The sequence below is a fragment of the Oreochromis aureus genome, linkage group 20, assembly GCF_013358895.1.
Source record: "Oreochromis aureus strain Israel breed Guangdong linkage group 20, ZZ_aureus, whole genome shotgun sequence".
Taxonomy (NCBI): domain Eukaryota; kingdom Metazoa; phylum Chordata; class Actinopteri; order Cichliformes; family Cichlidae; genus Oreochromis; species Oreochromis aureus.
This window is the reverse complement of record NC_052961.1, coordinates 17,371,465-17,390,278: the sequence shown is the minus strand read 5'-3', so window position 1 is coordinate 17,390,278 and position 18,814 is coordinate 17,371,465. Positions and strand designations below refer to the sequence as shown.

At 40.4% G+C, this 18,814-nt stretch overlaps 1 protein-coding gene across 5 annotated transcripts in view; it reads left to right on the top strand.

Annotated features, from left to right (window-relative positions):
• The window catches only part of LOC116312538 (deoxynucleoside triphosphate triphosphohydrolase SAMHD1-like), a 116,974-nt gene that overhangs the window by 29,309 nt on the left and 68,851 nt on the right, over nucleotides 1–18,814 (top strand). The window contains exons 10-19 of one of the 5 annotated variants that reach the window (XR_005609576.1): nucleotides 736–844; nucleotides 932–1,023; nucleotides 1,116–1,231; nucleotides 2,190–2,323; nucleotides 10,165–10,194; nucleotides 10,279–10,344; nucleotides 10,506–10,610; nucleotides 10,703–10,831; nucleotides 12,298–12,383; nucleotides 12,588–12,636. Coding sequence is in view for 4 of the 5 variants with exons in the window: in XM_039604228.1 (XP_039460162.1) it covers nucleotides 736–844; nucleotides 932–1,023; nucleotides 1,116–1,231; nucleotides 2,190–2,323; nucleotides 10,165–10,194; nucleotides 10,279–10,344; nucleotides 10,506–10,610; nucleotides 10,703–10,831; nucleotides 12,298–12,321 (805 nt within the window). In the remaining variant the exon portion in view is untranslated. Of the gene's footprint in view, nucleotides 1–735; nucleotides 845–931; nucleotides 1,024–1,115; nucleotides 1,232–2,189; nucleotides 2,324–10,164; nucleotides 10,195–10,278; nucleotides 10,345–10,505; nucleotides 10,611–10,702; nucleotides 10,832–12,297; nucleotides 12,637–18,814 lie in introns of those variants that run through there. The other 4 variants (XM_039604232.1, XM_039604228.1, XM_039604230.1 and 1 more) reach the window with 4 other exon arrangements.

Sequence of the window (18,814 nt, the reverse complement as noted above, 5' to 3'; positions counted from 1 at the left end):
TGGAATACTGACATTAATTACGCCTCTATTAACAGATGGCCATGTGCTTTAATTTGATTCTGTTGTATCTGATCATTTTAAACTTTCAACCATTTGAATTCTGTTCTTAATGTAAACTGTAATAATGTATCTCTTGCAGCATGAGGATGCCTCTTTAGAGATGTTTGATCATCTGGTGAAGACAAATGGTCTGGCACAAGAGATGGAGCGTTATGGACTGATACTCCCACCTGACCTGACATTTATCAAGGAGATGATTAAACCTCTAAAGAGTGATGACGCTGAGGTACTGGTCAGTTATTGTCTGAATATTATCAAACCATTTGTTATTGTCTCTGTCATAAAGGTCAATTCTGGTGTCGTCTCCACAGTGGCCGTATGAAGGTCGAGATGAGAATAAATCCTTTCTCTATGAAATTGTGTCAAACAAGCAAAATGGGATTGATGTGGACAAGTTCGACTACTTTGCCAGGTGGGACTTGTTGATGACATTTTATTAAAACTTAGTATAATAATAGTGGATTGCATTTATATAGTGCTTTTCGAGACCCTCAAAGTGCTTTACATCGAATCGAACAGGCAACCTTCCGGTTACAAGATGAGCTTCCCAACCCCCTGAACCATGGTCGCCCTTGACTTGCTGTATTTCTATATACAACAAGTCTTAAAGGTCTTTTGGAGGGTTTACCATAATAAATGTATGTAAATTGATGTATTTCCTCTCTCCTATCTCAGGGACTGCCACCACCTGGGCATCCGGAACAACTTTGACCATCAACGTTTCATCATGTTTGCCAGGGTGTGTGATGTGAATGGGCGGAAGCACATTTGCTCTAGAGACAAGGTGTTGATCCCTGCTTTTTATCAGTTTTTAATGAGTAATTCATTATCTGATTGGCTGTGATTAAACTATAGACGATGGTCTCAACAGGAAGTGGCAAACCTGTATGACATGTTCCACACAAGGAACTCTCTCCACAGAAGAGCCTACCAGCACAGAGTAACCAAGAGTGTAGAAATTATGTGAGTACCAACTGTGTAATTCAATTGTAATACAACATTTATTTCATCTACAGAGTGACCATAAAGTCATATACTGGGTCTCTTTTATCCAGGATCAAAGACGCCCTCTTGAAAGCAGATCAGTACATCCTGACTAAAGGTTCAGGAGGAACAACGCTCTGTCTCTCCAAAGCTAAAACTGACATGGAAGCCTACACAAAGCTGACAGGTGGTGGAAAACATGCTCTACATATTTCCTTTTAAAAAATACTAAAATGTCTATACATATATGTTCTGTCAAATTATTTGTATAACTTTCAAAAAATCCTTTTTTCTGAATGATTGTAAGTGTTTTCAGTGCAGAATGTCTAGATAGATAGATAGATAGATAGAAGTTGTTGTTGTTCTGTCAAGTAAGTCATTCATTTATAAATACCTTTACACATTAAACAATCCAACCCAGTATCACACCTAAATATTTGCTGGCCCACCGTGTCTATTTCACGCTTTCCCTATCCAAAACATGAAATGGACACGTGTGCAGACGTTGCATTACCAATAATCTTATATTTAACTTCAAGAATTCGGTAGTGAACAAAAAACATATAAAGGTCCTTAATTATCAGAAACTATTAAAGAAGGTGGCTAACTGAATTTCCCGAAGGAACCCAACCGAGGGATTAATAAAGTTTCATCTAATCTAACCTAATCTAATCTAAACTGTATACACTAAATGAATTAACGTCTGTTTAAATGCTTACCAATGATTATTTTCATGCTGGTTTGAAATGGAAAAAAAAATCTCACTCTGCTGTTACTGCAGTTTATTGCAACTTACTGCAACTTCTGCATTTGTGTTTTTTTTACGCTTTGGAGATGCACAGCATGAAAAAGACACGGTTGACCAGTGTGTCTATTACACGATTTGCCATGATGTCAGGTTGATTCTTCAGTTTGACTGATACGTCTCTACTAGTTTATAGTAAACTGTAAATTTATTTAAAATACTGCAGTGTTACTAATGCTTTGCTTACTTTATTGCTTGCTTATTTTGTTTTGTTTGTTAATGTTAATCAATTTTTTGTGTGTGTCTTTCTTTATAAGACATTACTGATGAACTTGTGAATGTTTCTTTGGTTTACTTGAATTGACCTGATCTTAATTTTATTTGTCTGTTTACTCTGCAGATCAAGTGATTGAAAGAATACTCCACCCTTGTTCTTGTTCAAATGAATTCACTCTCTCTCCTCTGGAGGAAGCAAGGATGATTCTGCAGAGGATCATGTCCCGAGACCTGTACCAGTTTGTGGGTGAAACCAAGGTGTGCAATCAGGGCTGGACAAAAAATTGGCCCTGGCTTTTTTGGCCCACCATGATTGTGAAAAAAACAAACAAAAAACAACAACAAACATATACATGGGCCAGGGTATAATTGGCCGTTTTGACTACTTTTGATTTTACCTCTGCATATCACCTTTAAAAACTAGCTTTGTTATCATTTGGTATCATTCTTTTCAGCACAACCTAATATGTCTGAATTTATAGTTATTTTTCATTTTGAGACAATTAACATAATTGATCTAAAATCAGACAAAAAACATAAAATCTGAGTAGAAAAAGTTATATTTTTTACTGTAACAACCACAAACATGTTTAACAGATCATTTTCATAATTGAAACGTAAATACAAATTGTAAATTTATAAAGAACAACAGTTATTGCAAATAGTTATTTGCAATTATTTACCCAAAACTGCAGCCAAGGCATTCTTTTATAGCCATTTCAAACTATTTACGGAACAATCAGGTGCTCTGCATCAAATAAGATGCCATACAAATTATTTGTGCCACTCCAAAAAATAATTTTTGTCCACTATAAGAGAGAGGACAGCATTACAAGCCTGATACCTGCAGGCCTGACTGCACGAGGTGTATCACTCATCCCGTTTTCCACCTAGAGACAGCATTTACACTGTAATCTGTCTTTGGTGACTTTTCAGCAGCAACTGTGACATTCACCAGTCACCTCATTTTTCTGACACACAAAACAAAACTATCGACTACACTACACACCAACTACACAAGACAACTATGGCGTTATTTTTGTGCCACTATTCTGAGCGCATGTAAAAAAAAAATTGAGCGCACGTAAAAAACAGTTGCAGGTGCAAGTGTTGCATTTTGAGGAAAAATTTATTTTGAGTGAAGAAAAGCTAAATTTGAGTGAACAAAATTCATTGCTGCGTGCAAAAAATGTATTTCAGTGTTTGCTATTATCCATACACACACAATAGCAGCCCCTCTCGCTCAGTTTTTGCATTTGCTCTTGCTCGCAATGTGTTGCTTGCGCTCTCAACATTTCTGCCCGTCTTGCCATCAACTCTTTCTGTACACCATTATATTTGTGCCACAAAACCAGCCAATCACAGACTTGGATGCAAAAAAAATCTGATTAGCTGTTTTGGTCTCCAATCAGATCGAAATGACGAAATGCAATATCCCAGAATCCATTTCGTCCAAAACTCAAATGAGGCAGTAGCGGATAGTGATGTGCGATACCACTGATTTTCTTTCTGATCCGATACCAAGTAATATTCAGGGTGGTATCGACGATACTGATCCGATACCGATACTTTGTGTACAAAAACTTATTTTACTTATTGTATCTCAAATTATAGCGTCATAATGATTACAGGACATCAGATTACTTGTTCTTATCACTTAATAATGCAGAGTTCAGCATATAGAAATAAAAAAACTGAAGTTGTGCTCTATTTGAACACCTTGCCTGCCTGCAGCACTAAAGGACTCCGTGAGAGACGTCTGTCTCGCCCTAGCAGCACCTGTCCTTGTCCTCCTCTACAGTTAGTGATGTTGCCACAACCATACATGCCAACCCTCCCGATTTTTCCGGGAGAATCCCGAATTTCAGTGCCCCTCCCTAAAATCTCCTGGAGCCACCATTCTCCCGAATTTCTCCCGATTTTCCACCCGGACAACAAAATTGAAAAACCATATCGCAGAATTCATAGCGCGGCCCAGCCAATTCCAGTTTCCAACAATGGCGGCAGCTACTTAATTTTAATATTACTCTTATTTCTCTTTCTGGGTCGCAAAACAACTTTTAACATATTTTCAGGTGAGAATGTAGCTGTGTAAACGTCAAATATCTGAGCCAATCGACACATCGTTTTCAAACCCCTGCGGTCTTTCACTACTCGGGTTAAACATGATATATAAGTCACTTTGATAACTTAAAAATGTTATTGTTCGGCTTTTTCAGTGTTTTATTTGTTCGTGAGTAAATCGGTTTGGCTGAGATTAAAGTTATTAGATTAGATTAAATTAAATTTTAACTTTATTAATCCCTCGGGAGGGTTCCTCCGGGGTTTTCACATGGCTGAATAAACGTCAAACAGAAAACTGATTAAACAGAAGTGTGAGACGGTCGAGAGTTTACGCCAGCGCCCGGTTATATTTTAGACAGCAAGGAGCAGACAGCAGAGTTTCACTCCACCCAGGGATCTCGTGATGTACTACCCGGCTCTCTTTAGACCGCGAAGGCCGGGTCCTCAGGTGGAAGCAGCCTCTGAATTTGGACACCCCCGCTGTTTCCGGGCCAGCCAATAATAACGGTGACATTTAACGTATTTTATCTGATAAATAAACACTGTAAAATGTATTTATCACCCCCCAACAGCCCTTTGAATGTCTCCCTAATTCTGAGGTCTCAAGGTTGGCAAGTATGGCCACAACACCTCACTTTTTTGCCACATGTATCGCAAACCACGTCTCAGCTGTTTGTGGAGGTAAAATACGTCCGCAAAATTACGTTCAGCCATTGTTGTGAGTGCCAAGGTAGTGATGTTCGATTCGTGAACGAATCGTTCAATACTCACTCACCCCCTCCCTTGCTGTGCTGAATCATAGCATGTACGAATCACTCACTCACTCACCCCCTCCCTCCTGATTCACAGCTGCTTCTTATTCTTCTTCTTGGTTAGCAACCAACGTTAAGGCGCATTATCGCCCCCTGGCTCACAGCTCAGTGGACATTTAGATGAGAAAATATATATTTGACACATTTAAGGAAAATACTTATAAAATAAATGTTACATCTCCAAGATGTACTATGGCACAGAGGGGTATCACATTCTACAGCATTTATTTTATGACTTAGGGTAAACTCATCTGCCAGTGTGGCAGCCTGCTGTAATGTGGAAACCCTTTGTTCACTTAAATAAAGAGCAATGCACTCAGGAACAGAGTTTTTAAAATCCTCCACAAGCATGAGCTCACGTAACGACCCCAAATTGTTAACCTGGCTTGCAGAGGACCACCTATCAAAAAGCTTTGCCTTCTCCCAAGCGAAGTCAAGGTAGGACTGACCCTGTGCCAACTCCAAACCTCGAAAATGCTGCCTATAGGCATCAGGTACAAGTTCATAGGCTTGGAGGACGGCACTTTTAATCTTTTCATAAACTAGGCCGTCCTGCCAAGACAGACCAGAACAAGCTTCCTGAGCCTTACCCGTGAGTTTACACGGCAACATCACCCCCCCCACACGTCTTGAGGCCACTGCAGTGCAGTTGCTATGCGTTCAAATATCCTGAAGAAGCTCTCAACACTGGATTCACAGAAAACGGGAACCAGGTGGATGTTGTTGCTTACAAACGAGCCTCTGGACACCTGTTCACCAACAGATGTAGGCCCAGCGCTCGTCAGCTCCAGCTGATTCAACTTGAACGCCATTTCAGCCTAAAGAAAACCACCACACACCTGCCAACTCACTCAGACTACCCAACAATTAATCAATTAATGGAAAACTACACAACTTACTTTAACTGACCAACTTACCTCTTGCAGCATACACATTAAACAAACACGACTTACCCAGTTCCTAAGCACACCAAACTATACCTACCCATCTTCGGGAGCGTGCTGGGCTCGAGGCGACTGGAAAGGCAAAGCTTCAGCGACTGGAGCCCTGAATTGCCTACCCCCAACAGGGAACTTATCCCCGCTCAGGATTACTCCAAAAATAAGAAAGGCAAAATAATAAAAGAGTGCCCGAAGGAAGAACTTAAAAAGCTCAGCTGGACACTCACCTAACTTAACTGGGAAGGTGTATTTTTAACTCTTCTCAAAAAGCAACACAACCGTCACACAAAAGCCAAAAAACCCAAACACCACTAATTTCAAACTCCATTTTCAGGATCCCGGACAAGCCCCCACATTGTTACGTCCCCCCGAAGGGGTCTAGGCATGTGAGTGAGGGGACCAGTAACAAATGGGACCAGTAACAAATGGGTCCAGAACAAAATGAAAGGAGAACAGACAGGAGTTTTTAGTAAATAAAATAGTCTTTATTATAGATAATCTTAACATAAAGAGCCGGCAACGCCGTTTTACCAATAACACTTGGAAAAAGGAAAAAGGTTGCAACAACAAAGAACACAACAACCAAACAAAAAACTCCACACCACGAGGAGGCACTTCCAGGGACCCACAAGCTCACCCTGTCACTAGCAGCAGCTAGCTTTACTGCTGCCGAGGCCCACAAGCCCTCACTACTCACGTGAAGCAGCTACACTGCACACTGCTTCCACACTATAGGATCTCTCTCGACACCTTCGACACCCAATGTGGGAACACCAGAGAAAAACCACCCCCTCACATCCAGTTCATCCCCAGCTTATATGACCTCAGAGGGGTGATTGCTGACTGGGCCCAGGTGGTAAATGAGGCCAATGAGCAGCAGCTGTGTCCTGGGGAGAGAGAAGAGCAAGAGAGAGACAGAGGGGTGGAGCAAGAGAGGAAGAGGCGGAGAGAAAACACCACACCCACACAAGGGCAGTTTCAGGAGGCCCAGCTAGGGTCGTAACATCCCTTTAGACCTTTTTTTTGCTCTTTTTTGCACCATAAAAATATTTGTTTTTCTTTTTTAATCCCTCATCTTAGCAGTAGGATATACATGAAAAGAGAAACAAATTAAGTTTGAGTGAAAATGTAAATTTTTTGCACTCTCTGGTCAACTGACTCAGTGACTCAAATGACTCAAAAACCCCGATTCACTTTGGTGAGTGACTCATTCAAACTCGATTCAGTAAATAGAATCAAATTTACCATCACTACGCCAAGGGTCTGCGAGACATTTATACAGCCGTATTTCGCACATGACTATGAAAGGCGGAAGAGGAAGTAGTTCCTTTGAATGTAGACAATCCGAATGTTATAGTTTCTTTCCACTGTGTTCCTGTTAATGATAAACTGCAAATTTACCCTAAATTACTAAAATATCGATATTTTAATGTGAGAATCGATTCTAGAACATAAATGACTGGTATTGGAGGAATCGATATTTCAGGATCGATCCGCACATCACTAGTAGCGGAGGAACACAGAGTGGCGGAGTTTGAAATATTACTCTTTCTGGGTCACAAAATAAAGTTTTAAGATATTTTCATGCGAGAATGGTGCTGTGTAAACTTCAAATGTCTGCTCGATTCATCAAGACATCACATATTTGCAAAAGTGCTCTAACGTTCTCGGGAATGCCTGTTACCCACCAGCTGACCGGGTGGTCATTCGGGTTAAACGTAATATATAAGGCTGAACTGACAAAAAATCGGCCAATTACACCACCAGGTATTATAGGAAAAACCATAAAGCCTTTGAACTAAAACAAACGCTGTTGTGACAGTGATGTACACTCCAGCAAACAGCTGATACTAGAAATTAATATTAAATAAATTCTAACAACAGCTGATCAAGCTTAAACGTGCTGCTGTTGTTTAGCGCAACATCCGCTGGTTTCCTCTTTCTGGCGCAAAGTGGGCGATAAACAAACGAGAGACGATCAGCTGATCATTGATCAGTTTCATGATTGAAGTAGCAACAGGAGAGGGAGGGGAGAGAATGAGAGAAGATGAGGCAGCTGCAGCGTAAAGACAGAATAACTTCAGCTTTGTGTCTTTTTCATTCTAGCTGAAGTACGGGACGAAATGTGTTCCTTTTCCCCTCAATACGGATGTATTGTAATTGGTCCAGCCCAGAGTTGATCATGACCAATTGGCTAATCCACCACCTTTCATTGTTTATACCGTTACAAAACCAAACAAACAAACATAAAAATGAAAAATCATTATTGGCTCACCGGGCAAATGCCCGGTATGCGGTCAGCTGGTGGGTAACAGGCATCTCCGAGAACGTTAGAGCACTTTTGCAAATATGTGATTCAACGTTCAACGTTGTTGAACTCCTGCACTTTTTCCGGGCACATTATTTCGGTGACTTTAACAAGGCCGTGTTTTATGAGGTCTCCATCTGAAAAAGGCTTGCCCTGTCTTGCGATGAGTTGGGCGACCTCATAGCTGCTATTGGAGCCTTTTCCTGGACAATTTGAGCACGAAAAAAATACTGTTGCTGACCCCACAGGATAGCTACCCTTTGCTTTAATTTCTGCTCTCGCTCAGCACCAGTGTAGGATGCATAGGCCTGATGTTTGGTTTCATAATGACGTTGTACATTATACTCTTTCATAACTGCCACAGTTTAAGTGCAGATCAAACAGACACACGTCCCCTTGAATTCTTTGAAGAAATATTCACTCTCCCACTGTGTCTGAAATTTTCTGCGTTCACTTTCTACCTTTTGCTTCTTTGGTTCTGCCATGTTTGGTAACTTGGGGGTAAATTTCTTCTGTGATTGTCCTTTTTGGTGGAGCAACTGCCTTGATCAACAGTAGCTCCCCCTGGTGTTAAAACTAAGAAGTGCAATAAACTCAAGCAAAAGTTGAAGTGCGGGCCATATTCTATTCTATTTATAAAATTACTTGAGGGCCAATTGGGCCGGACTTTGGACACCCCTGGTTTATGGTATGAACATAATTCAAACTCGGTCCCAACAGACTACCAGGTGTACATTGAGAGTTTGAACTAAAAAACTTCTGTAAGATTTACATTCGAAAAAAGGGAGGAAATTACTGTAGATGTGCAAAGGCCTGTACAGGCTAGTATCTAGCCGTAAAATAAATGGAAATTGTCCATGTTCTCAAATAGTCCAGACCACAGCACCTTCTTCTTCATGTAATTCCTCCAGGAACTGCCTGCATACTCCCGTCACATTAGGACGGATATTGTCATGCACCAGGAGGAATCCAGGACCCAATGCACCAGCATAGGGTCTGTAAGCGTGGGACTTCAATCCAAGATCTGTTGCAGAACCTGTAGAGGTTTGTGTGTCTCTCCATGGATATGGCTCCCCAGACCATCACTTATAAACCCTCAAACTGGTCATGCTAAACAATGTTACAGGCAGCATCACATTTTCCATGGCTTCTCCAGACCCTTTCACAGCTGTCCAGTGTGACCCTTTCTTATGTGTTCAGCTCTCATCTGTGAAAAGTGCAGGGTTCCAGTGGTAGACTTGCCATTTCTGGTATTTAATGCCAAATGTGTGGCACAAAACAGCAGATACTCTGGACAGGACCTTCTGCCCTGGATTCTCCTCCATTCTCTTCAGACTGTACTGGGAGACCCAGAAAAACCATCTGGCAGTGGCACGTATCAATGTGCCATCCTGGAGGATCTGGACAGACTCTGTGGGGACCATGTATTGCCTCAGTCTTTCAGTAGTGACACTGACCCTTGGCAAAAGCAAAACTTTTGGAAACCAGTCAGCCCGCCTGACGCAGGGCTTACGCAGAGAGACAGACAACCATTCCCACCTACGGGCAATTTAGATTCCCCACTTAAAATAACCCCACTACTTACATGTCATTGGACTGTGTTAGGAAGCCAGAGTACCTGGAGAGAACCCACAAAAGAACATGTGAACTCCACACAGAAAGGTCCCGGCCAGATGGTGAAGTTGAACTCAGGACCTTCTTGCTGTGAGGGAGCAATGCTAATCACGGCACCACCCAATATTCTCAATATTTGAGACAGAGTTAAACTGAATTCATCGTAGCTGATTTTGAAACCATTTAAATCCATAGTGAGTCATTCATAGTCACCTGCATAATAGCTTATTAGCCCAGTTTAACCTGCATTTAGGCAATATTTTATTGCAAGACAATATCTAGTTGATTACAATATTTGTTGCATGTGAGTGCGCTAAAAAAGAGAGAGATGTTGATGTGACTCTTTTCTCCCTTTCTCAGCTCAAGAAAGAAGACCAAGAGGAAATAAAAGTAAGAGTGAAAAGTGATCATAAAAAGAGATTAGCAAAACAATGATAATAACAATGACAGCACATGTTCTCTCCTCTCTGTCAGAAGATGAAGGACAGCTTGGAAAATGAACTGGTTAAAGTTATTTCAAAAGACAACTTTGAAACTACTGTGAGTTTTTATTCTAATTATACTCAGTAATAAATCTTTCTAAAACCTTCCTAAAATCTTTTGTTTCTTTTTTTTTAGTTAAATTGTGTTGCCAACCTGCACTGAGTCATAATGTACATGTGAACATAAACACAGGCTGGTCTGTCACACTTCTCTTTTAGGTTGTCACTTTGGACTATGGGATGAAAAACAAGGACCCCATCAATACCACATATTTCTACACTAAGGCTAACCCTACTGAAGCATTCAAGATTCCCAGAGAACAGGTCAGAACTACTGCATGTCTTTGCATGAGCTGTGTGTTCTTTCTGTAGATGTCTCTGTAAAACAGCTTTTATGTTACTGTCCTTGTTGTCAGGTGTCCAAGCTTCTCCCAGTGTGCTTTGCTGAGAAGATCCTCAGAGTTTACTGTAAGAACTCAGCCAGTCTGAGAGATGCTAAGTTCTGCTTTCAAAGCTGGTGTCACGAAAATGACTTTCTAACTGAGGTAACACTTTATTCTGTTGGGTGGCAGTTAGGGATGCACCGATACCGATACTGGTATCGGGTATCGGGGCCGATACTGTAAAATGTGTGCGTACTCGTACTCGTAAAAGTTAACCGATACCATGAACCGATACTAATGTAGCCCGGATGGGAATTTGGGAGTGGATAATCATAATTCCCATGGACTTAAACGCCACGGTAACATAAGGTGTTCACAGTTGATGTTATGTGATGTAACTCTACCCTGAATGTAATTTGCCCTGTAATATGTCGCAAGGTAAATACAGGTAATTAGAGCAATCAAACTGTTATGTTAATCATAAAAGTATTATTTTATGGTATGTAACTCTGAAGGAGTTAAAATATTTTTCAGAGTTCTCATTTTCTGGAGGCCCGTGAAGGTAGCATAAAACGGGACCTGTGTATCTGTTGCAATGGAGGAGGAGAAGAGAACGGCATGGAGAGATGAACGAGGTTAGCTGAACCAAAGTGAGAGACTCGGCTAGTTTTACTGAGGTTAACCAGCACAAAAGAGTGTGTGACTAGAAAGCTAACCGTGTGAGAGCTTCACAACAGAGTGTGGGTGAAGTGACTTTTGTTTCAATGGTCGCACCACCGTGCTGTGTTTCCAGCTACGATCGCCGAGGCTAAAGGCTAGCCGGACTGCTTGGCCGCCAAGGAGGCAGCCGCTATGGACTATCGGAGAGCTGGACAGTGACTCGCTAACGCGCTGTAGCAGAGACAGCATCGGGTCCGCAAGGAGTGGATTTATTGTGGGACTGGTGAACGGCGACCTACCGATCAGCTGAACTGTAAGTCAGACTTTTGTGCTCTTACTGGGGAGAAGAGGATTTTCTCCATCGTCCGGCGTGAGCAGCAAACAGGCCTGCAACAAGTGTGAATGTGAGTGTGTGTGGGGCCCATGTGTGAATATTGTGTGTTTAGTGGATTTATATAACGTGTTTTGGAGTGTATATTAGTGAGTCACTTACCAAAAGGTGATAACATAAGTTGGGTTGTTTAATATAATTTGAAAGGGAATTATGTCATTTATACAGTGTATTTCATTTGGTTAAGGAATTGGAATATCATTTGAGTTTAAAAAAGGGATGTGTTGTACAGTATTTGTCTCTGCCCTTACGTTCAGTAAACGTTTCGTTTGGGTTAAAGAGTTGTCTGGGGTCGTTTCTTTACTACTGGTTAAGTTTAACTTGTGTGTGGTAGAAGTATCGGTTTTTGTACTCGGTATCGGCAAGTACTCAGATCCAAGTATCGGTATCGGATCGGTTTGAAAAAATTGGTATCGTTGCATCCCTAGTGGCAGTGACAGGCATTACCATGTTACAAGAAATGTGATGAGAACATAAACATGAAAGCTGCTGTTAAACCCGCATATCCTGTCAGAGCCTTGAGTTCACATAACACTTTTGTACTAATGAACTTGTCTGTGTCATTATATGTCTGCAGGATCGAGACAGAGCAACTCCATGAAATGAAGATGTGAAACAATGAGAGATTTATTTTTTTGTGTTACTGCAGAGATTTAAAAACAGGTAAATCAACAAACTAAAGTGGTTTGGTGATTAAACTATATATCACACATTTTCACTATAATCAGACTATATAGCTCAACTTGGCTGAATGGTTTAGATAAAGGCTGCTGTTATGATTTGAAAAATCATTATTTATTATATAACAGGTCTCTACATGAAAATTCACCAAAGGATGACAGAATCTTTCTGCTGTTTCCTCTTTAGATTTGTTTACTGCTGGTTTCTAGTCCATCCAAAATAAAGTTTCTTTTCTCTTTGTTGTGTGTTATTTTAAAGTAACAGCCTTTGGAACATAAGAAGGAACTATGATACAAATACTATATTTTTCAAAATTGCATAGATTTCACTATGCTACTCATCCCTGCTGGTTACTGTTGGAAAAAGCATCCAGAATGCAAAACCTAATGTAGCCGGGTAGCACGAGCTCTCATTATGAAACCCCAGTCACCAATCAGACTTAATAGACACTTATAGCAATTCACATTGTATGTGATTTTTCAGTGATTCGTAGTGGTGCTCTTGGAGGAGTGGAGTTTAGGTAATAATTATTATTGTTCAGAGAGATCAAGTCCATTTGCTGTTAGCCCTTTTGCCACATCTGAGGTTTAGAGACGCCAGAAACTTTTGTAAACTTTGTAGGAAATGAAAGATTACAAGAACTGTGTTGAGGAAAGGCTGGACAGTGACACAGGACAGCCACAAAAGCTTTTGGCACACTTTAGATGGTTGTGCTCCAACTTACGAGCAAACCAGCTGCACTGCAGTCACAAAGTTGAGAAGAATCTTTATAACACATGTATCAGTTTCAGTTCAGGGGAAATTGTGTTACAGCAACATGATAAAGCACAGAAGTACTACAGTCGACACTAAACAACAAATAAACAACAAAGTTAAAGTGCCACGGATGCTTGTTAAGGGCCTTATACTACGAGAGTGCAAGAATGTACATGTACACACCGTTTATAAAAAAGAAAATCAAAGTAAAAATTAAGTTAGCTAAAAACAGAAAAACTAAGACTGACATGGTGTATGAGAGTGGCACAATTTGCATTAATATGTACATTATAAATCTAAGAAAAACAGCTGCTTGAAGGTATAATACAAAAATATGTTTGGGATCTTAGGAGTGACACACAGCGCTGTCTGGATTGGCGAGCGCAGCTGCGTTTTAGAAGAGAGGACGCAAATGCAGACACTTAGAGACAGGACTGGTCCTAACAAAAGAGCCGTTTATTTAGGTTGGAGGACAATTAAACAAGAATACAAAATAAAAGGCAAAAGGAGACTTAGATTTTCACTAAACAAAATTAAACTGGGTATGTCTGTGAGGGTTCTTAGTCATCCAGGTCATCGTAGTCTACGGAGCTTGGCAAAAAAAGTATCTGGAAGTCTTTAAGTTTCTTGAAGACATTTCACCTCTCATCTGAGAAGCTTTGTCAGTTCTAAGATTAATTGGTGGAGAGTTCCAGATTTCTATTGGGAGAAAAAATCAGGAGAGCCTTCTCCAAACATGACATCCCAGTGTACTTCAGACCAAGCCATACACTCAGACAAAAACTGGTTCATCCCAAAGACAAAGCTCCCAAACACAAACGTAACAACGTAGTATATGGTGTACAGTGCAGCAAGGAATGTTCAGACCCCCATATTGGAGAAACCAAACAGCCACTTTAAAAACACATGGCACAACAAGAAGAGCCAACTTTACAGAACAACCGAGGATGCCAATGTTCACATTTTGGACAGTTGATTTGAAAGAGGAGTGAAATAAGCCATCTATGTCCACTGTGAACAATCATCTTCTAACAGAGTTGGTGGCTTACGACACCAACCATCTGCCATCTATAATTCAGTTCTTAGATCCCTTCCCAGATGCCTTAACGCCCACTCACATCTTGGGTCATTTGATCTCAGTTAGTCACATGATAGGGTGAGCAAGGTCTCACAATGGGTTCACCTGAAACCTTGGCTGATTGTGACCTAAACCCGTTTTCACACTCTGCCTCATGTGATTGGGCAGAGAATTGATAGGGGGTCCATGACCCTTAGGGACATTCCTAATAGAGCTTAAGTCTGGGACTCTCCACCAATCGCTCTTAGAACTGAAGAAGCTCCTTGGATGAGAGGTGAAGTCCAGATGCTTTTTTAAGACGAGGTGGCCAATGTATGTTGAGCATAATGATTAACATACAATAATCATATGTTGGTGCAGTGAAGTGTGTTTCTCAAATAATATACAAAACTCTCATATGAGAAGAATAATTTAAAAATACAAATGTTGATGCATAAATATGCAGTGAGTCCAAGCATTAAGTTAAGTGTACATATGACTTCTTTAAAACACGTGTATGAGCTCAAACAATTGGTAAAACAAGTCTGAACAACGTTGGACACGCCCAATGAATGAACCAAAATAAATAAAGAAAAACTGGACACACAGGATAAAAACAATACAACAAACCTTGAGTGATTGCTCCACAAGTATTTCTTCTTTTATACTCAAGTCTTCCTCATCATCATGTTTTCTGTTTCCTTTTTTGTTGTGCAAACAGACACAACTTAAAGATGCTCTGCAGAATATTTTCATAGTCATTTAATCAGGTAAAGAAACTGCAGAAAGCTGAAGTAAATAATGGTTTGAAAGAGTAAATGGAAAGGCAGTAGATTGATTACAGCTAGCAACAAATAATTTTTCAGTGAGTATTTTGTACTGTTGAATAAGCAGAATTGAACAAAGTTGGACACCTAATGCATGAACCAAAAAAATGATGTAAAAAAACTGGACACACAGTATTAATAGAACACTTAAATATTCAGGCACTGAAGACACCAAGTGAAGTGTTTCAGGTGTAAGTTTGTCCCATTCTTCCTGCAAACAAGTCTTACGGTGGGCAACAGTACGGGGTCTTCGTTGTGGCATTTTGCACTTCAAAATACGCCACACATTCTCTATTCGAGACAGGTTTGGACAAACTTTTACATGATGGCTCAGGACAAATTTAGCTCTTTTTAAATTACTGTTTATCTCCACAAACTCAAGAATTCAAGTCAATTTCCACAGTTATGGGCCAGTTATGTTTACAGTTGATATGTTTATTCATTGATTCAGCACACAACCATTAGGCTGGGCTATTTAGATCCTTTTCTCTTTACTTATGTTAGTAAAATGATCAGGGAAGCTACTGCATTTTTGCAACATTTTTATGACAGCTATATTTAACTGTACTTTTTTCATAATATATCATAATACATTGACACTCAATTCTCTGTCTAGAGGACACTGGTTAGCTAATGCTGTCGTCAAGTAGCCTATCACTAGCAAACAAACAGCAAGCCAAGCGATGAATTCGTATATGAAATTCCAATGTTGAACCTGGAATAACATTAATTATGATGATGTGCGAACAACACCAACACGAGGATATCAGGTCCTGCTGGCAGGCACGACCCTAAAATGAGTTCTATTTCTAAAAGTGTTGACAAGAGAAAGACAATGAGCTGCCTAGTTAGTTAGGACTGTAGTATGATATAATATAATACGCTCAAGTTATTCCTGTCCAGTTATTTACAAATCACTACCTATTACCCACTCCATGTTGTTTTCATTTTTTTCATAGTATTGTGTTAATGTGCTGTCCCCAGTATTTCTAGTACATTTTGTTTGTTCATACATTTGCTGTATCCTGCAGTGATATTGAAGCTGTTCCAGTCTGTTGTGGTAAAAGGAGAGCTGAGTGTAAAACCGAAGCTCTGAATTTACTGGTTGGTCTACATCCTTACCCTCACCTATGGTCATGAGCACTGGGTAGTGAGCGAAAGAACAAGATCGCAGATATAAGCGGCTTTGTCTGAAGGGTGGCTGGCCTCTCCTTTAGAGATAGGGTCAGGTGTTTGGCCATCTGGGAGGGCCTCAGAGTAGAACCGCTGCTCCTCCACATCGAAAGGAGCCAATTGAGGTGGTTCGGCATCTCACTATGATGCCTCCTGGGTGGGGTGTTTTGGGCATGTCCCAGCGAGAAGAGGCCCCGGGGCAGACCCAGGACAAACTCAAGAGAATCTATCTCTTGGCTGGCCTGGGAACGCCTTGGTGTTCCCCCGGAAAGGTTGGAGGAGGTGGACTCAGAAATGCACACTATCTTGGTCGACTGCTGCATCTAAACTTTCTCCCAGACTTCTCTTTCTTTCTTGCCTTCGCAAAACATCTAATGTCCTGTTCAATATCTAATCCAAAGTTTATTTAGCATACAGACTGGAAAATCTGGGATTGATCCACTGACTTTTCAATTTGTAGGTGCTACTACCTGAGCCACAGCCCTCACAGACGCTGCATGAATTTAGAAACTCCTTCTGCAAGTCTGCAAGATAGCAGTTCAAAATTCAAAAGATAAATTAATTCAATTCTAAATGACCAATGATGTTGTAGACAAGTGAATAAGGAACTGCATTTTCATTTCATCCTAAAGCACATTAGGCCCGACTTTTGTTTTGTGTTTGTTTATGTGGTAAACAAAAAAGTGTGAAACAAATCATAACATATTTTATATTTTAGATTCTTCAAATAACCAGCCTTTGCTTTGAATACAGCTTTGCACACTCTTGGCATTCTCTTGTTGAGCTTCATGAGGTAGTCACCTGAAAAGGTTTTCCAACAGTCTTGAAAGAGTTCCCAGAGATGCCGAGCACTTGTTTGCCCTTTTGCCTTCACTCGGTCGATCTAATCCCAAACCATCTCTATTGTGTTTAGATCAGGTTACTGTGGAGGGCAGGAAACCTGGCGCAGCACTCCATCACACTCCTTCATGGTCAAATAGCCTTAGACAGCCTGGAGGTGTGTTTGGGGTCATTGTCCTTGTAACCCAAAGAACCTGACACGACTCAGATGTTCATTTTATTGTCCAGTCCTGTTGAAAAATAGATGACGGTCCAACTAAACGCAAACTGGAAAGAATGGTATGTCGCTGTTGGTGCTGCTTCAGTGTGCCATTTTGCGACTTCTTGCAATTTTAAAAATAAATTGATTAAAGTCATATCTAGTTTTTTTCTCTATTTAAGCTAATTGTTTAGAGTAAATAACCCCTTTGCTTGGAAAATGGAACAAATACAAAGACCTGTTTAAACTGGAAGACACTCACCTTCTATCAGTGTTTGCACAGTGTACTTTATGATTGCACAGTTCTGTGTTTGTCTGTCTCTCTGTTTTCTTTATCCAAGGGTGTGGTGCTCCTCCCAGCTACCTGTTTGCACACCTGTCATCGGTCGTGACATCAATGCTGTTATACTGCTGTCCACACAATGTATTCACACTTTCATAAACAGAGTATGCATAATAACTTTTTACTATCATAAGTTTCAGTGTGCCTTCAATTTTGAATAAATCCCCAACAGTGTCACCAGCAAAGCACCATCACACCTCCTCCTCCATGCTTCACGTTAGGAACCATACATGCAGAGACCATCCATTCACCTTTTCTGTGTTGCACAAACACACAGTGGGTGCAACCAAAGATCTCAAATTTGGACTCATCAGACCAAAGCAAAGATTTTAACTGGTCTGATGTCCATTCCTTGTGTTTCTTGGCCCAAATAAATCTCAACTGCTTGTTGCTTTTCCTTAATAGTGGCTTCTTAGCAGCTTTTTGGCCTAAACAGTTGGTGCAGAGATGTGTCTGCAGCTAGAACTCTGTGTGACACTTATCTGGGCTCTAATCTTAGGTGCTGTTAACTTTCAATTTGTTAACAAATTATATGATATAATTTATATTATAATTTAAAATAAAATAATTAAACATTCTAACCGAAAATGGATTTAGCTACATTCTGGACCGTGTTTCCGGAATGCAGTAGCAAACGAACTGATTGGAGACCGTAACAGCCAATCAGAATTTTTGCATCTAAGTCTGTGATTGGTTGGTTTTGTGGCACACTTATAACAGTGTACAGAGTGTGGAGCGCACATGAAACAGAGATGTTGTGAGCGCAAACGACACACTGAGAGCAGGTCCAAAGATGTCTGTCAGCACACAGAGCAGAGAATGATCGAGAGCAAATGCTAACAACTGAGCAAGAGGGGTTGTTATTGTGTGTGTATATGGATAATAGCAAACACTGAAATACATTTCTTGCACGCAGAAATGAATTTTGTTCGCTCAAATTAAACTTTTCTTTGCTCAAAATGCAACATTTGCGCTTGCAATTTGTTTTTTTACGTGCGCTTTGAATAGAGGCACAAAAATAATGCTATAGCAAACTCGATTGTAGGTTGGTTCCCACTGTTTTTTGCTTACATACAGCCAATTTTGATTTTTGTGAATTAACATTTTTGTGATATGTTTTAGGGAACAAAGACCAAACAGCTCAATTTATTAAAATGAGAGGAGAAAATGATCACTTCTTGGTGTGCAGAATTCGGCCACTGTGGCATGGAGGTACAA